The 16,590-nt window shown below is 39.7% G+C and overlaps 1 protein-coding gene across 2 annotated transcripts in view; it reads right to left on the reverse strand.

The window, feature by feature from the left end:
- The window catches only part of mysm1 (Myb-like, SWIRM and MPN domains 1), a 104,763-nt gene that overhangs the window by 74,729 nt on the left and 13,444 nt on the right, over positions 1-16,590 (reverse strand). Inside the window, exon 5 of one of the 2 annotated variants that reach the window (XM_072574215.1) lies at positions 11,663-11,692. The exons of the other annotated variant lie outside the window; for it this stretch is intronic. Within the exon in view, the coding sequence (XP_072430316.1) occupies positions 11,663-11,692 (30 nt within the window). The remainder of the gene's footprint in view (positions 1-11,662; positions 11,693-16,590) is intronic. 2 annotated transcript variants of the gene reach the window in all.

Here is a 16,590-nt window from a genome sequence, read left to right on the forward strand (position 1 = left end):
ACCCTCACCACACTCACCAAATCATTTAAAATAGCTGTTTAATTTAATTAGTTGCTTAGTATTAAATTTAAACAATTTAATCTTCAGTAAAAATGACTAAAGGGAAGGGAGCCCGCAGCTCTCAGCAAGCAGGAACCCCTCCCCCACCCTCTCCAGCTGCAGCAGAGGCGTCCGCAGCCCCCCCCGGGGGACTTACCTACGGTGGCGAGCGTCGTGGAAATCATCTCCAAACTGGATGTGAAGATCGACACTTTTATTGAAGAATCCCGAAGTCGATGGGACTCACTCTCGGCCGCGCTGCAAAAGCACGACCGAGATATTAAGGAAATCGAGCGCCGAGTTGGAGGGGCGGAGCTAAAGGTCGTCGAAAAAATATTAGTTTGCTGGGCCTTCCCAAATGAGAAGAGGAAGGCCAGCTTACAGCGTTTCTCGAACAGTGGCTGCCACAGCTTTTAAATCTGGAGGCTGCATCAGGCCAGGTAAGGGTAGAATGGGCCTACCAGGTCGCAATACGCCCGGTCCAGTTCTGGCTGCACAGCTATAGGCAGATACTCCTAGAAGCCTCTAGAAATCTTGGAAAAGTTTACCAAGCCATGATCTATAAAGGATCCAAGATCATGTTATTCCAGGACTTTTCCCCAGCTCTGGTCCGAAGGAGGAAGGCATTCGATGAGGCGAAGAAGTGTTTAAGGGACTTAAATATTCAGTACTTCTTACGCTACCCAGTGACGTTATGCTTTAACCATGAAGGATCCGTGTATAACTTCAGATCGCCGGAAAAGGCTAAAGAATTTTTGGACTCTCTAAGATAAATTGTAAGAGATAATGGATGTTGGTTTGCCTTTCCCCCACTCCGGTTTATATCCCCCCCTTTTCCCTTTTTTTAAACTTTACTGTTTAATATTATCTTGGGGGGTGGGAGAGGGATTTATTTAGTTGTTTTCTACTTAACAATTTTCTCCCCCACCTTGGGTTTTTTAAAAATTATTCTATTTAAGTCAGGGGGTCTAGTTAATGTTAGTGGGGGGAGGTGGTTACCTTATTCTATTTTACCTCTGTCTCTAGGAGCGGGGTTGTTTTCCCTTGTTATTTTGTATTATTATATTTAATTATTACTTGTTGAGGTTGTAATTTTATAGTTATATATGTTTATACATGGTATTAACATTACCAAATATATCCAGGTGCTGGTATGGGTGGGTGGGGGGGGGGGTAGGGTGCTCACTGTTAACTCTAGCTTTGTAGTATATTTGAATTCTCCTCATCCTATTGAGGAGCGCATGGGTCAAGGGTGGGGCACTGATTGGGAGAGGATACGATGGACCTTTGGAAAGGAAGTGACACCCCCTGGGAACAAGGGGGAAAATCTCCATTTAAGTACGTGTTTTTTATTTAGAAATAGTTTTTTTATTATACTGTTGTGAGTGTATTAGAGAGCCTTTATTTTTGTGAATTTTGTATGCTCTCTGCTCGGGATGTTCTGGATGGGGTTTCCCTCCCGAGGGGTCTCGGATTTACCCGGACAATTATGGTTGATCAGTCGGTTAGGTGGTGCACCTGGAATGTCAAGGGGAGTAATTCACCAGTCAAAAGGAAGAAAATATTATCAAATCTCAAGAAAGAAAGAGTTGATATAGCTCTCCTACAGGGGACACACCTGTTGGATAAAGAACACTTGAAATTACGACAGGGTGGATTTGATCAGGCCTTTTTTTCTTCTTTTAGCTCGAAAAGTAGGGGAGTTGTTATTCTTATTCGGAAGAATTTCCCTTTCAAAATCCTAAATCAGATAAAAGACGAATCTGGACGATATATTCTGATTAAAGCCCTTATAAATGAAGAGGAATATGGGATTTTAAATTTGTACTGCCCCCTGGCACACCTTTTTAAATTTATAACGGAAGCCTTCTCAAAATTGATGGCTCTTGGTGCCCGTTATAGAATTATAGGGGGAGACTTTAATTGTATTATGGATCCGGAAATAGATAGGATTCCCAAGAGTACTGCAGGAGTATCTCCAAGATCTAGACAATTGGTGGATCTGAACAAAAAATTAGGAGTAGTAGATGTATGGAGATGTCTTCATCCACAGGGTATTTCTTTTTACTCCAATCCACATAAATGTCATACCAGAATTGAAATTTTTTTTGCCCCCCTCGATTTTTTAAAATTCCATATCATCCTGTAAAATAGGTAGTATAGCAATTTCCGATCACGCTGCTGTATATATGGAAATCAAGGCGAGGAAAAACGGGACATCCCCTCAGCATTGGCATATGGACCCCTTCCTGATAAAAGATAGTAAATTTGTAAAGTACTTCTCTCAAGAATTTAAAACGTTTTTAGAAATTAATTTAGGTACGGCTAGCAACCCTTCAATGATGTGGGAGACCATCAAAGCCTACTTGCGAGGTTTGATCATCTCCTACTCAGCGACCCAGAAAAAATTAAAGGGAGAACAACAGCGCCTGCTCGAAGCTTGCTTAAAAGCTGCTGAAACTGCTTACGCTGATAGACCTTCTATTATTAAATTGCAAAGGATTACGGCCTTTAGGACAGCTCTAAACACCACGCTTACTCAAACGGCTAAGAGGGTAATATTATTCGCAAAACAAAGGTTATCTGAGTTTGGCAACAAACCAGGTAGATACTTAGCATTTCTTGCAAAGGAAAAAAAGGCCCCTCAAACTATCACGTCTATCAAGGAAAGTACAGGTATTTTGACTCATGATCATAAAAGGATTAATGCAATCTTTAGAAAATTTTATTCTGATTTATATAAATCGCAGGATTGTGAAGACAGGACTAGGAGGATGCAATCATTTTTTTTAAAAATTGACCTTTCCGGACCTAACTCCGGAACAGGTATCGGTCTTAAATGCTCCCCTAACAGTCCAAGAAATACTTGACGCAATCAGGCAACTTCAGAGCGGTAAGGCACCTGGCCCAGATGGTTTTCAAGCTAAATTCTATAAAGAATTTACAGGAATATTGGCTGGTCCCCTTATGGACATGTATAACTATGCATACAGTCAGGGCTGTCTCCTGCCTTTGCTGAAAGAGGCAAATATCTCTCTTATACTTAAAAAAGGAAAGGATTCAGAAGCTTGTGCGTCATACAGACCAATATCCTTGCTAAATGTAGATTTTAAAATCCTTTCTAAAACATTAGCATTGAGACTAGAAAGGGTATTGCCACATATCATAAAGGAGGATCAGACGGGGTTTATTAAGGGCCGTAGATCATCCAACAATATTAGAAGGGTTTTGAATATGATTCAAGCCTGCCATCAGGTAAAGATACCAGGAGTAGTAGTCTCATTAGACGTGGAAAAGGCATTCGATAGAGTTGAGTGGTCATATTTGTTTTACACATTGGAAAGGTTTGGCTTTGGAAAGGTGTTTACCAAATGGGTCTCAACATTGTATAGTGATTCCAAAGCAGTTGTGGTTACCAATGGATTAGGTTCGGATAGCTTCAGTGTGGGTAGGGGCTGTCGTCAGGGATGCCCTCTCTCACCATTGTTATTTACGCTAATAATTGAACCACTAGCAGAAGCTATACGGGCTGATCCTAATATACTCGCCCCGAGGATTGGTACAGGTAAACATAAAATTACCCTTTATGCAGATGATGTTCTTCTATTCCTCAGTAATCCTCTGATGTCCGTACCTCGCTTAATCCAAGTTATTAATACATTTAGCGCATTCTCAGGCTATAAAATTAATTTCTCAAAATCGGAGGCTATGCCAATGGGTGGCCTTGCTATGATACCCCACTTAGTGGACGGATCCCACTTTCCCTTTCAGTGGTCCCTGGAGGGTTTCCTATATTTAGGCATTTTTATTACCCCAGTATTTGGTCAGTTGTACAAGGCTAACTTTGTGCATTTACTGGAAAGGATAAGGCAGGATCTCCAGCGATGGGGAGACCTTCCAATTTCCTGGCTGGGTAGAATAGCACTAATTAAAATGAAGGTCCTGCCCTGTCTCCTATACCCTATGAGAATGCTTCTGGTGATGTTGCCGAGGCTGGCACTACGTAAATTATATGGCTGGTTGGGTTCCTTTATCTGGCATCATAGATGGCCCCTCATTAAGCTGAAGAAGCTACAGCTTCCACAGGCAAGGGGAAGATTGGACTTCCCAGATTTTAGGAAATATCAGTTAAGTTCCTTATTAAGTAACATAGCTGATTGGGTCTTGTCTGATCCGCAATCAATCTAGCTGGACATCGAGGGTTCTCAAGTAAAATGCCCACTTATTAACCTTTTATTTTCAGACATGAGGAAAATCATTATGGATCACTGTAAAAACCCTATAATACTAAACACAATTAAAGCTTGGAATATAATGTGGCAAAATGAGGGCAACTCAGATAAAACATCCCCCTATGTGCCGATAGTGGGAGCATGGGGATTCCAACCGGGGTTTACAGATGCCACTTTTAAACTCTGGAGATCCAGGAGTATCTCATGTCTAGGGGACCTATTTAAAGATGGGGTCCTGATGTCTTTTGAACAGCTGTGTCAGAAATTCGGATTACCTAATGGAGACCTCTTTCAATACTTCCAAATTCGAGATTATATACAGAAGACCACGTTATTAGATAGTCTTTATAAATCAGATAGAGAATGTAGAGTACTACGACCAATGGGGGTATCTTCTGTCAGTACTATTTATCATTTACTACATGATGAAGTACCGGGATTATGGACAATCTGCTTAAAACATGGGATCAGAATTTGGGACAAGAAATCTCTATCGAAACGTGGAATGGCATTTGGGAAAACGCCAGAAGAATCACCATCTGTAACAGAACTCAGGCTATCCAGCTGAAGATACTTCATAGGGCCCATATAGCACCGGATCGATTGGTAAAATTTAAGGCAGGAGCATCTCCAATGTGTCCTAAATGTAAAATAGCGGTGTGCACTCTTGTACACTGCCTATGGACCTGTCATAAGATCCGTAGATACTGGACTAAAGTAGCAAGTACCCTGATAGAAATTTTAGGAACGGAAATTAAAGTGGACCCTGTATCTCTCCTTTTGGGTTTTTCGAACTTACCCTCCCTGGATATGCACGGGAAGAGATTATTTTCTATTCTCTCTTTCTGTGCAAGGAAAAATATTTTGGTAAATTGGGTGGATGAGGGCCCCCCTGGATTTTCAAACTGGCACAGATTAATTATGGAATGTATTCCCCTTGACTTCCTTACAAATATGGTGCACCGAAAGACCGAATTATTTCATAAAATATGGCAGCCCTTCTTGAATTATATGAATACAGTTATTTCGGCTATCCTAACAAGGGCTTTTATTTTAGTGAGATTACGAACCTGGCTGGTCCAGGCCCCTGGGGAGAGGAATCCTGCACGAATACGGGTTTTGTTACATTTGATGTTAACACATTCTGAGCATGTATCTCACTACCCAATTTCTGTGTTATCTGTTGGGTTTTTTTTCTCTTATTTGAATAATGTAAGAGACTTAATTATACACTCTGGTTAGTTGTAGGTTAGAGTAGTAGTTAGTTGAGTTTTGTTTTTTTTCTTTCTCGGTATTTTTCTTTTGTTAAATTTTGGTTATTATTTATTTAAGATTTAATTGTATATCAATTTTGTACTTGAGAGTTTTGTTTATTTTTGTAAACTTGTAAAAATGTTCAATTTCTAATAAAAATATCTATAAAAAAAAGAAATAAGATGGATGAGCTTGAGGCTCTTTTGGAAATTGGCAGATACGATATTGTGGGGATAACTGAGACGTGGCTTCAAGTGGACAGGGCCTAGGAAATGAATATTCAAGGCTATACATGCTATCGTAAGGACAGACTGACGGGCAGAGGGGGTGGGGTGGCCATGTTGGTAAAGGATGATATTCAGTCCCTTGCGCGGGGGGACCTAGAGTCAGTGGATGTAGAGTCAGTATGGATAGAGCTGAGAAATTCTAAGGGTAGAAAGACCCTCTTGGGAGTTATCTACAGGCCCCCAAACAGTAGTATGGATGTAGGGTATAAGTTGAATAAGGAGCTGAAATTGGCGTGTCACAAAGATGTTACTACAGTTGTTATGGGGGATTTCAACATGCAGGTAGACTGGGAGAATCAGGATGGCATTGGACCTCAAGAAAGAGACTTTGTGGAGTGCCTCAGAGATGGATTCTTAGAACAGCTGGTGCTGGAGCCTACCAGGGAGAAGGCAATTCTGGATCTTATATTGTGCAACGAACCAGAATTGATCAGGGACCTCGAAGTGAAGGAGGCATTAGGAGGTAGTGACCATAATACAATAAGCTTCAATCTGTGATTTGAAAGGGAGAGGGTACAATCGGAAGTGACAATATTTCAGTTGAATAAAGGGAACTATGGAGCTATGAGGGAGGAGCTGGCCAAAGTTCAATGGTGCAATACCTTAACAGGGATGACAGTGGAGGAACAATGGCAGATATTTCTGGGTATAATGCAGAAGATGCAGGATCAGTTCATTCCAAAAAGGAAGAAAGATCCTACGAGGAGGCATGGGTGACCGTGGATGACGAGGAAGTTAAGAAACATATAAAGTCAAAAGAGAAAAAGTATAACATAGCAAAGATGAGTGGGAAAACGGAGGACTGGGAAGCTTTTAAAGAACAACAGAGGATTACTAAGAAGGAAATACGCAGAGAAAAAATGAGGTACGAAGGTAAACTGGTCAAAAATATAAAGGAGGATAGTAAAAGCTTTTTTGGGTTTGTCAAAGGGAAAAAAATGGTTAAGACTAAAATTGGGCCCTTGAAGACAGAAACAGGGGAATATATTACAGGGACCAAAGAAATAGCAGAAGATTTGAATTGGTACTTCAGATCTGTGTTCACTGGGGAAGACACAAGCAATCTCCCTGAGGTAACAGTGGCTGAAGGACCTGAACTGAAGGGAATTTATATTTGCCAGGAATTGGTGTTGGAGAGACTGTTAGATCTGAAGGCTGATAAGTCCCCGGGGCCTGATGGTCTACATCCCAGGGTACTGAAGGAGATGGCTCTAGAAATCATGGATGCATTGGTGATTATTTTTCAGAGTTCGATAGACTCAGGATCAGTTCCTGCAGATTGGAGGGTGGCTAATGTTGTACCACATTTTAAGAAAGGTGGGAGAGAGAAAGCAGGAAATTATAGACCAGTTAGTCTGACCTCATTGGTGGGAAAGATGCTGGAGTCAATTATAAAGGATGAAATTACGACACATCTGGATAGCAGTAACAGGATAGGTCAGAGTCAGCATGGATTTATGAAGGGGAAATCATGCTTGACTAATCTTCTGGAATTTTTTGAGGATGTAACTGAAGATGGACAAGGGAGATCCAGTGGATGTAGTGTACCTGGACTTTCAGAAAGCCTTTGATAAAGTCCCATATAGGAGGTTAGTGAGCAAAATTAGGGCGCATGGTATTGGGGGCAAAGTACTGACTTGGATTGAAAATTGATTGGCTAACAGGAAACAAAGAGTAGTGATAAACGGCTCCATTTTGGAATGACAGGCGGTAACCAGTGGGGTACCGCAGGGATCAGTGCTGGGACCGCAGCTTTTTACAATATATATTAATGATATAGAAGATGGTATTAATAGTAACATTAGCAAATTTGCTGATGATACAAAGCTGGGTGGCAGGGTGAAATGTGAGGAGGATGTTAGGAGATTACAGGGTGACCTGGACAGGTTAGGTGAGTGGACAGATACATGGCAGATGCAGTTTAATGTTGATAAACGTATGGTTATCCACTTTGGTGGCAAGAACAGGAAGGCAGATTTCTACCTAAATGGAGTCAAGTTAGGTAAAGGGGCAGTACAAAGAAATCTGGATGTTCTTGTACACCAGTCAATGAAGGCAAGCATGCAGGTACAGCAGGTAGTGAAGAAAGCTAATAGCATGCTGGCCTTCATAACAAGAGGGATTGAGTATAGAATCAAAGAGGTTCTTCTGCAGCTGTACAGGGGCCTGGTGAGACCGCATCTGGAATATTGTGTGTAGCTCTGGTCTCCAAATTTGAGGAAAGACATTCTGGCTATTGAGGGAGTGCAGCGTAGGTTCACGAGGTCAATTCCTGGAATGGCAGGACTATCTTATATTGAAAGATTGGAGCAACTGGGCTTGTGTACCCTTGAGTTTAGAAGACAGAGAGGGGATCTGATTGAGACGTATAAGATTATTAAAGGATTGGACACTCTGGAGGCAGGAAACACCCGCTGATGGGTGAGCTCGAACCAGAGGACACAGCTCAAAAATAAGGGGTAGGCCATTTAGGATAGAGATAAGGAGAAACTTCTTCACCCAGAGAGTGGTGGGTGTGTGGAATGCTCTGCCTCAGAAGGCAGTGAAGGCCCAGTCTCTAGATTCATTTAAGAAAGAGTTGGATAGAGCTCTCAAGGATAGTGGAATCAAGGGTTAGAGATAAGGCAGGAACAGGATACTGATTGAGGATGATCAGCCATGATCATAATGAATGGTGGTGCAGGCTCGAAGGGCAGAATGGCCTACTCCTGCACCTACTGTCTATTGTCTATTGAGTAAAATCAGGTTGGATATAGAAGCATTTATGTTTGACACAAATCTGCCAATATAGAGTTTCAGTGACTATTAAAATAGATGGATGCAAAATTGATGCAAAAACAGCTGATCTGAGTCAGATTAAGGTCAAAGGGTATGAAGTTGTTAAATGTCCAATACTATGTGTCCTGCATCAGATATCCTAAATTAGTAAACAGCGTGAGATAATAAGGAACAGAGCATCCCAAAAGCTCTGCTGAAATTTTGCCAAATTGATCACTATCGGTAACAAAGCATAGCAGCAGATGTTTATTTGTTTTGTTTGGAATTACTGCAACACTTCATTGTTTCTAAAGAATGTTAATTCAGTGGCACAGTAGCGATCAGTGAGAGAGGTGCCAGTATATGGTGGATTGTTTATAAATCTAACAAGTGATGTGCAAAGACAAATTTACTTTTACAGGAAAACACACATTACCATTTTAAACTAAAAAATAAACTGAAGAGACTGGTGAACTGAAAAGTTATTTCATTTATTCAGTACTACTGCTTTACTTTTTGGAAGACTAGTCAAATTTTCATTTACATCGGACCTACCATGACCTCAAGGCATGCCAAAGCATTTCAAAGCCAATGAATTACTTTTGAATTGAGGTTGTAATTAAGAAAACATGGCAACCAACTTGAATGCAGCAACTCAACAGGAATATGCTAACAACCAGATAATCTGCTCTAGGGATGTTGAATGAGAGAAAAATAATCGGTCAGAACACTGAGAATAACTCTTCTTCATCTAGTGTTTTTTTTAAATGATGCCCTGAGTGCAAACTTGGACTTAATTTACAGGTTCACCCAACAGTGCTTACTCCCTCGGTATTGCAAATGGAGTCAGTCCAGATTGTCTCAAAACTGTTGTGTGAGGCTAACAGCAGTAAAGTTAAATTGATGCAAATAATGGGGGGATTGGATTTTGAACTAGGGTGAGGTGGGGGAAGGGGAAATGAGGAAACTGTTGAAGTCCATTATATCCACAAAACATCTATATCCATTGAAAAGCTAATGAGATAACCTATATACTGAAAAAAAATATTTTCAGCTCAGAAACAGAATAATTCATTATTTGCACTAGTTTGACTTGACTGCAATTAGTTACCACTCACTAACAACTGCAAAGAACATAGTCACATAAGAAGCTAATGCTTTTGGAAAGGAAGACTGGTAACAAAATGTCTATTAGCTTGACGTAAGTAATAGGCAAGATGCTCAAGGGAATCATTATGGATGTAACACATGATTGTTAACACAGAAAATGCCAGAGGAATCCAATTTGGCTTCTAGGAAAGATTTAAGGTTTTACCTTATCAACTTAACTGCGCTTTTTGAAGTAACTAGGTTGGTGAATGAAGAATAGTGTTTACTTTTTATTAAAGTTCTGATGACAAGCTTCTTTCCAAATAGGGTATTGTGGAATTAATATTAATCTGAAAGCTGCAGACAGTGAGTGATCTTAAGTGGATCTGTTTGGAGATTGGTTACCAGTGATATTCCACAGGACAAATGTTAGAATTATATACTAATCCAGCTGCAAGTATTTTAGGAAGAACCAATAAGATTGCAGACAATACCTATGAAAATTAGAACTGGAGGGAATCCACTGAGCAGAATTAATTGTGCTGGAGATTGGACCAGTATTCACAAAACAATTCAATTATGCACATGGCCAGTTCAATGCTAAGCTCCAAGGAAAAGAGAGAAGAAGAAAGAATTGAGGTAAAAGAGAGGGCAGGAGAAAGGGGAGAAGGAAGAAAAGGCAAGATGGAGAAAAAAGGAAAGCTGCAGGAATATACGGGACCGATGAAAATTAAATTACTCTACCTTCACTACTTCCCTTGTGAAAAATGACTATCTTTCCTCCTCAGCTCCATTACTCATTTCTCCTCACCTTTGATTGACTACTAATATATTACCAATACAGCACACTTGCTTGCATTTCCTGTCAAATTCCCAATTGCCAATTCATCAGCAAGCATATTTTTTTTAATTGAGGACTGAATTATATTTGTTGTCCCATGTCCACTTATCTCCATATAGTTTTTCAAATGAGACAGAACACTTAGTTGAATTACTTGCACTCATGGGTAAAATTTTATGAAGGTAAGGGCTTGAAAATTAGTGATTTAGGAGCACAAAATAACGAAAGCACAGATGGACGTCATTTGACGCATTAAGTTTGTACTGGATCTTTCAACGAGCAATCAAGTTAGTGTCACTTCTTTGTTGTTTCCTCATCTCAATTTTATTTCCTTGAAATACTCATACAATTTCCTGTAAAGGGCCACCATTGAATCTGCATCCATTCAAGCCTAATCACTTGTTCACTTGTTGCAGTGTTTTTCATTATGTTGCTTCTGATTCCTGTGCCAATCATTTTGAGTCTCTGGTTATCAATCCTTCTGCCATTGGAAACATCACTTAACCATTTACTTATCCAAACTCTTCAAATATTTGCATTAAATCTCCACTCTTGATTTTCTCTACTCAAGGGAGAACAATCCAAGATTACTCCAGAATTATCCAGCGTGTAATTCTAGGAAATTTCTTCTGTCTCTTTCTGGGGAGAGGATGGCATAGTAGTATTATCACTAAACTACTAATTTAGAGACCCAGATAACATTCTGGGGGCCATGTTCAAAAATCAGGAATTAAGAGTCTAATGGTGACCATGAATGCATTATTAATTGCCAGAAAATCCTATCTGGTCACTCATGTACTTCAGGGAAGGAAACTGCTATCCTTACCTGGTCTAGCCTACATGTGACTCCAGACCCACAGCAATGTTGTTGACCCTTAATTACCTTCTGGGTAATTAGGGACTAACAATAAATGCTGGCCTAGCCAGTGACGCCCACATCGCGTGAATGAATAAAAAGAAACCAAACCCCTTTTTCCTTTCTCAAGTGTACTGCCCAGAATTTCCAAAAGGAAAACAAATTCCTATTAAATATACAGATATATGAATGAACATATTTAACAAAATACTTCAGGCATTTTTTTTTAAAAAACTACATTGCAAGTGAATTGCCTTAGACAAAACAGCTTTTAAATAAATATTTAAGTACAGTAAATCATACATACCGGCTTTTCATAGCTTTCTTCTGACGAATACTGTGGTAAGAACAGGAATAAAGTAAATGCATACAGAGAAGAAAATAAAGAGAATTTTCAACAAGAAAACAAAGCTGTAAATTGTTACCATCACAAGTACTTAACATTTCTTTACTAATCAATATTTACAAACTTATAAACATAGGAATTAGGCCGTTTGGTTCCTCAAGCTCCTTTGCTGTTCAGTAAGATTAATGCTGATCTAATCGTGGTCTCAGCTCCACATCCCAACATACCTCCAATAACCTTTGACTCTCTTGTTAGTCTAGAATCTATCGATCTACCTTTACCTTGAAATATTTTGCTTCCACTGCTCTATGGAAAAGAATCTCAAAGACCAATGATCCTCAGAGGGAAAATAAAATCCTCTTAGCTCTGTCTGAAGTCGAAGACTCCATATTTTTAAACTGCATTTCCTAATTCTAGTCACTCTCACAAGTGAAAATATCTTCACAATATTCATCCTGCCAAATCCTCTCACCATCATATAGATTCCACAAAGGTCACCTCTAAATTTCAATGGATGGAAGCCCAGTCTGTCCAATCTTTCCTTGTAGGCTCACCTGGCCCCAGACGCAGGTATCAGACAAGTGAACTTTTTCTAAATTGCTTATGATGCATCTAAGCCTTTGTTTGAAATGAGGAGGCTAAATTTGTCTACAATACTCATTTGCAGTAGCAAGTTTTAAAAAAATGTTGATATGTTTTAAATAAAAATGCTTAAGTGTAACTGCCGACAATTTAAAAGACCTCTTGTTCCCATCCCACAAGCACTTAAACCAGCTACACAGAGGTGAGAGAAAATATTTTCAAATGACTTGCTTTTGATCTGCAGATGACCTTCAATCAGAACCTCTCACCAGTTATGCAAGTTAGATCAGGAAGTTAAAGTGTTCACATCCACGAATCCATTATATAGCATATAAATTTTGACAATTCATCATTTTGCTGTCTAGACAAATGCTTATCCTAAATGGCAACCGCAAGTATTTCGCCCAACTACTGGTATTTAAACTAAGTACACATCTATATAGGGTTGGCAGAGGTAAGAATGAGGAGAAAGTGAGGACTGCAGATGCTGGAGATCAGAGCTGAAAATATGTTGCTGGAAAAGTGCAGCAGGTCAGGCAGCATCCAAGGAGCAGGAGAATCGACGTTTCGGTCATGAGCCCTTCTTCATCGATTCTCCTGCTCCTTGGATGCTGCCTGACCTGCTGCGCTTTTCCAGCAATACATTTTCAGAGGTGAGAATGAAGCAGCTCCTATTCAACTCTTAAATTATTTAACTGCTAATAATTCCTTGATAACAAGACTGTCATGTAAGTACAGTACTCAACTTTTGCCACACAGTGACAGACATCAGAATTTTCCACTTTAATTAAACATTGACCTTTACAGAACATGTTGGCCATATGAGATTGCTGCCTGCATCCAATGATTAATTTCTTAATAAACATTCCAGTGCACAATTCTGAACATTTTGCTATTTACGCTACCAACAGAACAATTTTAGCTGAGAACAAAATGTTCAATCACAGAAAGCAGCAGCAAGTATTACACTAAATGATCTACAGGCACACAAGAAGGACTTGAGCTTTTCTATTAAAAAAGACATTTTCCTTTACACTTGGTCACAAAGTCCATTTTCAAACGTGTTAAAAATCATACATAAATTAGGCTTTTACTCTCATCCCATCATAAAAAACGTGAACAAAGAAAACAACTTCAATAAAATATCAAATGTATTTTTGACATAGGTTACCAATGAGATAATAAAGTACATAAGCAGTAGCATGTAATAATCAGAGCTAAGTGATCCACAACCAATGAATCTGATCTAAGCTCTGTGGTTCCGGTACAATTGCAAATGGTGGTGGTAAATTAAACAACTGACAGGAGGAACAGGCTACAGAAATATTCCCAGAATCACTGATGTGTGTAGCCAGCACTTCAGTGAAGACGAAAAGGCTGAAATATTTACAACCACTTTCAGTCAGAAAGGTTGAGTGAATGATCCACTGTGATCTCCTTCAAGGGATCCCAGCCTCACATATGCCAGGCTTCTGCGAATTCAATTCACTCCACTTGAAATCAAGAAAAGGCTGAAGGCACTGGTTATTAGAAAGCTTTGGGACTTGACAACATTCGGTGTTGAAGGTCTGTGCTCTGTAACTAGGCGTATCCCTAACCAAGCTGTTCCAGTGCCCTTGATATCAAACCACATTTCACCAAATGTAGTAGTAAATAGCCCAAGCAAAATTGGAGTCATTGGGAATCTAGGGAAAATTATTTGTTGGTTGGAGTTACGTGAAACACAAAGGAAGATAGCTGTGGTTGTAGGAGGTCAATCACCTCAGCCACAAGGCAATAGTGCTGGAGTTCGGAGAAGTTATTCTATTCAGAGAAGTTATTGCATATCTCTGTAACAGGTGAGACTTTAACAGAGGTCTCTTGGCTCAGGGACAGGGACATTACCACTGTGTCCCAAGCACACAGAGTTCCTCAGGTTAGGATCTTTTAAATCAACTGTTTAGATATGTTATGATGTACCTCTGGAGCAGGTACGACTTGAACCTAGGCCTCTTCGTCCAGAAGCACAGATACTACCATTGTATCACAAGAGTTTTTAATAGAGTGCATTTATATTTTCCTAATTAATCTGTTCACAGCTGTTATTGCACATCTCTGGAGCAAGTGGGACTTGAACCACAGCCTCCTGTCTCAGAGAGAGGGACAGAACCACTGCACCACAAGACCCTTAACTCCTCAGAGTAGTGTCCTAAGTCACTTTCAGCTTCTTCATTAGTTACCTTTCCTCCATCATGAAGTCGGGGTGGGGATAGTCACTTATTACACAAAGTCTAGTACCATTCATGACTCTTCAGATACTAAAGCAGAATATGTCCCAATGCAATTAAACCTGAAAAGCATCCAGACTCAGGCTGATAAGTCGCAAGTAACATGCACGACACACAAGTGCCAGGCAACTGCCATCTCGAACAAAAGAACATGCAACCATTGTCCCTTAATATTCAGCAGCATTAAAATTACTGAAACCCCCACTATAAACATCCTGAGGTTACCATTCATTAGAAAATGAACTGGACAAACCCAATAAGTACAGTGGCTACAAGATCAAAGGAATTTTGTGGAAGTAATTCATTTCCTGAGAACTCAAAGCCTGTCCACTATTTACAAGGCAAATTCAGGAGTCGGAATGGAATTCCCTGCTGTACTTCAGTAGCTCTGATAACATTGGAGAAGTTCAAAACATTTCAGGATAGAGCAGCCTGCTAGACTGGCACCCCATTCACCACTCTGTAATATGTACCATTTACAAAGTCCTGCAACAACTTATCAAGGATCCTTCGAGAGCACCATCCAAACCCATGGCTCAAACACCTAGAATGACAAGGGAGGCAAACAAATGGGAACATCACCACCTGGAACATCTAGGAGCCACACATCAGTATGACTTGGAACTATATTGCAGTACCTTCATTATAAGTGAGTTAAAATCCTGGAATTTTCTTCTTAACAGCAGTGTGGGTATACATACACCATAAAGACTGCAGTAGTTCAAAAAAGGCAGCTCACCAACATCTTCTTTGGGTAACTAGTGATGGGTAATAATGCTGGTCTAGTCAGTGATGCCAAAATCCCAGGAACTAATACAAAGATATGTGGAGAAGAGCATAAAACCACAACTGTTGCAGGATGAAAGCACAGAATATAGATTAAGGAAAGGGATGGATGCATACATTTGTGTTATTTGAAACTCAAAGTTGCAACGTACCTTATCCTAAATTTATTGGTTATTAAATTGCGCAACTTCAGTTAGTGCCTGTACCATAAATGAGAGCAATAGAATTCTCTTCAGAATTAAACTATGTAATAACCTGACAAAAAAAAAAATCAAATCCTAAAAAGGATGCAAGGATGAGAGGAGAAATATTTGTGTTCTATTAACTTTTTTTCCCACAGTAAATTGACAAAATGGCATATTGCACTTGAAAACAAATGCACCAAACAATCTAACATGGACTTCTGCTCACAATCGGTTACAGTGCAAAGATTTTGCTCTCATCCATTTCTCTTCATAGAAACATCAAAGGCAAGGCAATTCCTGTGGCCAGTTTTATACTGCCCTTCTGCAGCTGAGTTCTGACAGTTGACAGGAGGCTGGAAAAACACAGCAAGACAGGCATCATCAGAAGGTGGAGAAGTCAATGTTTCGGGTGTAACCCTTCTTCAGGACAGTTAGCAGCAATAGCAAAGTAACCTTTTTTTTAAACTGGATAACCTGGCCAAAAACCTTAGCAAAGTGCTCCATGTTTACCAGTGGTGCTGTTGGTTACCATTGACATTAAGATTCCTCCCTCAGAAGGCATTAAATATAATGTAGAAGTCACTTGTAGACAGATAAGGTTAGAAGGAAAGTTAACCACTGGATTTTTCCCGTGAATACTTAACAGCCAGAGTTAAAACGACACTAGTAGCACTTGTCAGGGAAAGACAATCAAAAATGAAATAAATAAATGATTGATTTAAGTGGCAACAATGAAGCAAGGAAATATCTAAAACATATGATTTTAAAGAGGGTGCAGGATCCCACTGACCTTAGAGTATGTATGCTCAAATCACTGAAGGTGGTAGGGCAGGATAAGAAAGTGGTAACAGAGATCTTCAGGCACAGAATACAAAAGTAAGGAAATTAAAATAAATCTGCATAAGATATTATTTACTCTCCATTGCACCATCATAAGCACCACACGTTAGGAAGGATGTGATAGCATTAGAGACATTGCAAAAAAGATTCATAAGAAGGTTCCCAGTAATTTGGAACTTCTATCACATGGATAAATTGGAGAAGGTGAAGTTGTTCTCCTTGGATAAGA

Source organism: Chiloscyllium punctatum, chromosome 7, assembly GCF_047496795.1.
Source record: "Chiloscyllium punctatum isolate Juve2018m chromosome 7, sChiPun1.3, whole genome shotgun sequence".
Classification (NCBI taxonomy): Eukaryota; Metazoa; Chordata; class Chondrichthyes; order Orectolobiformes; family Hemiscylliidae; genus Chiloscyllium; species Chiloscyllium punctatum.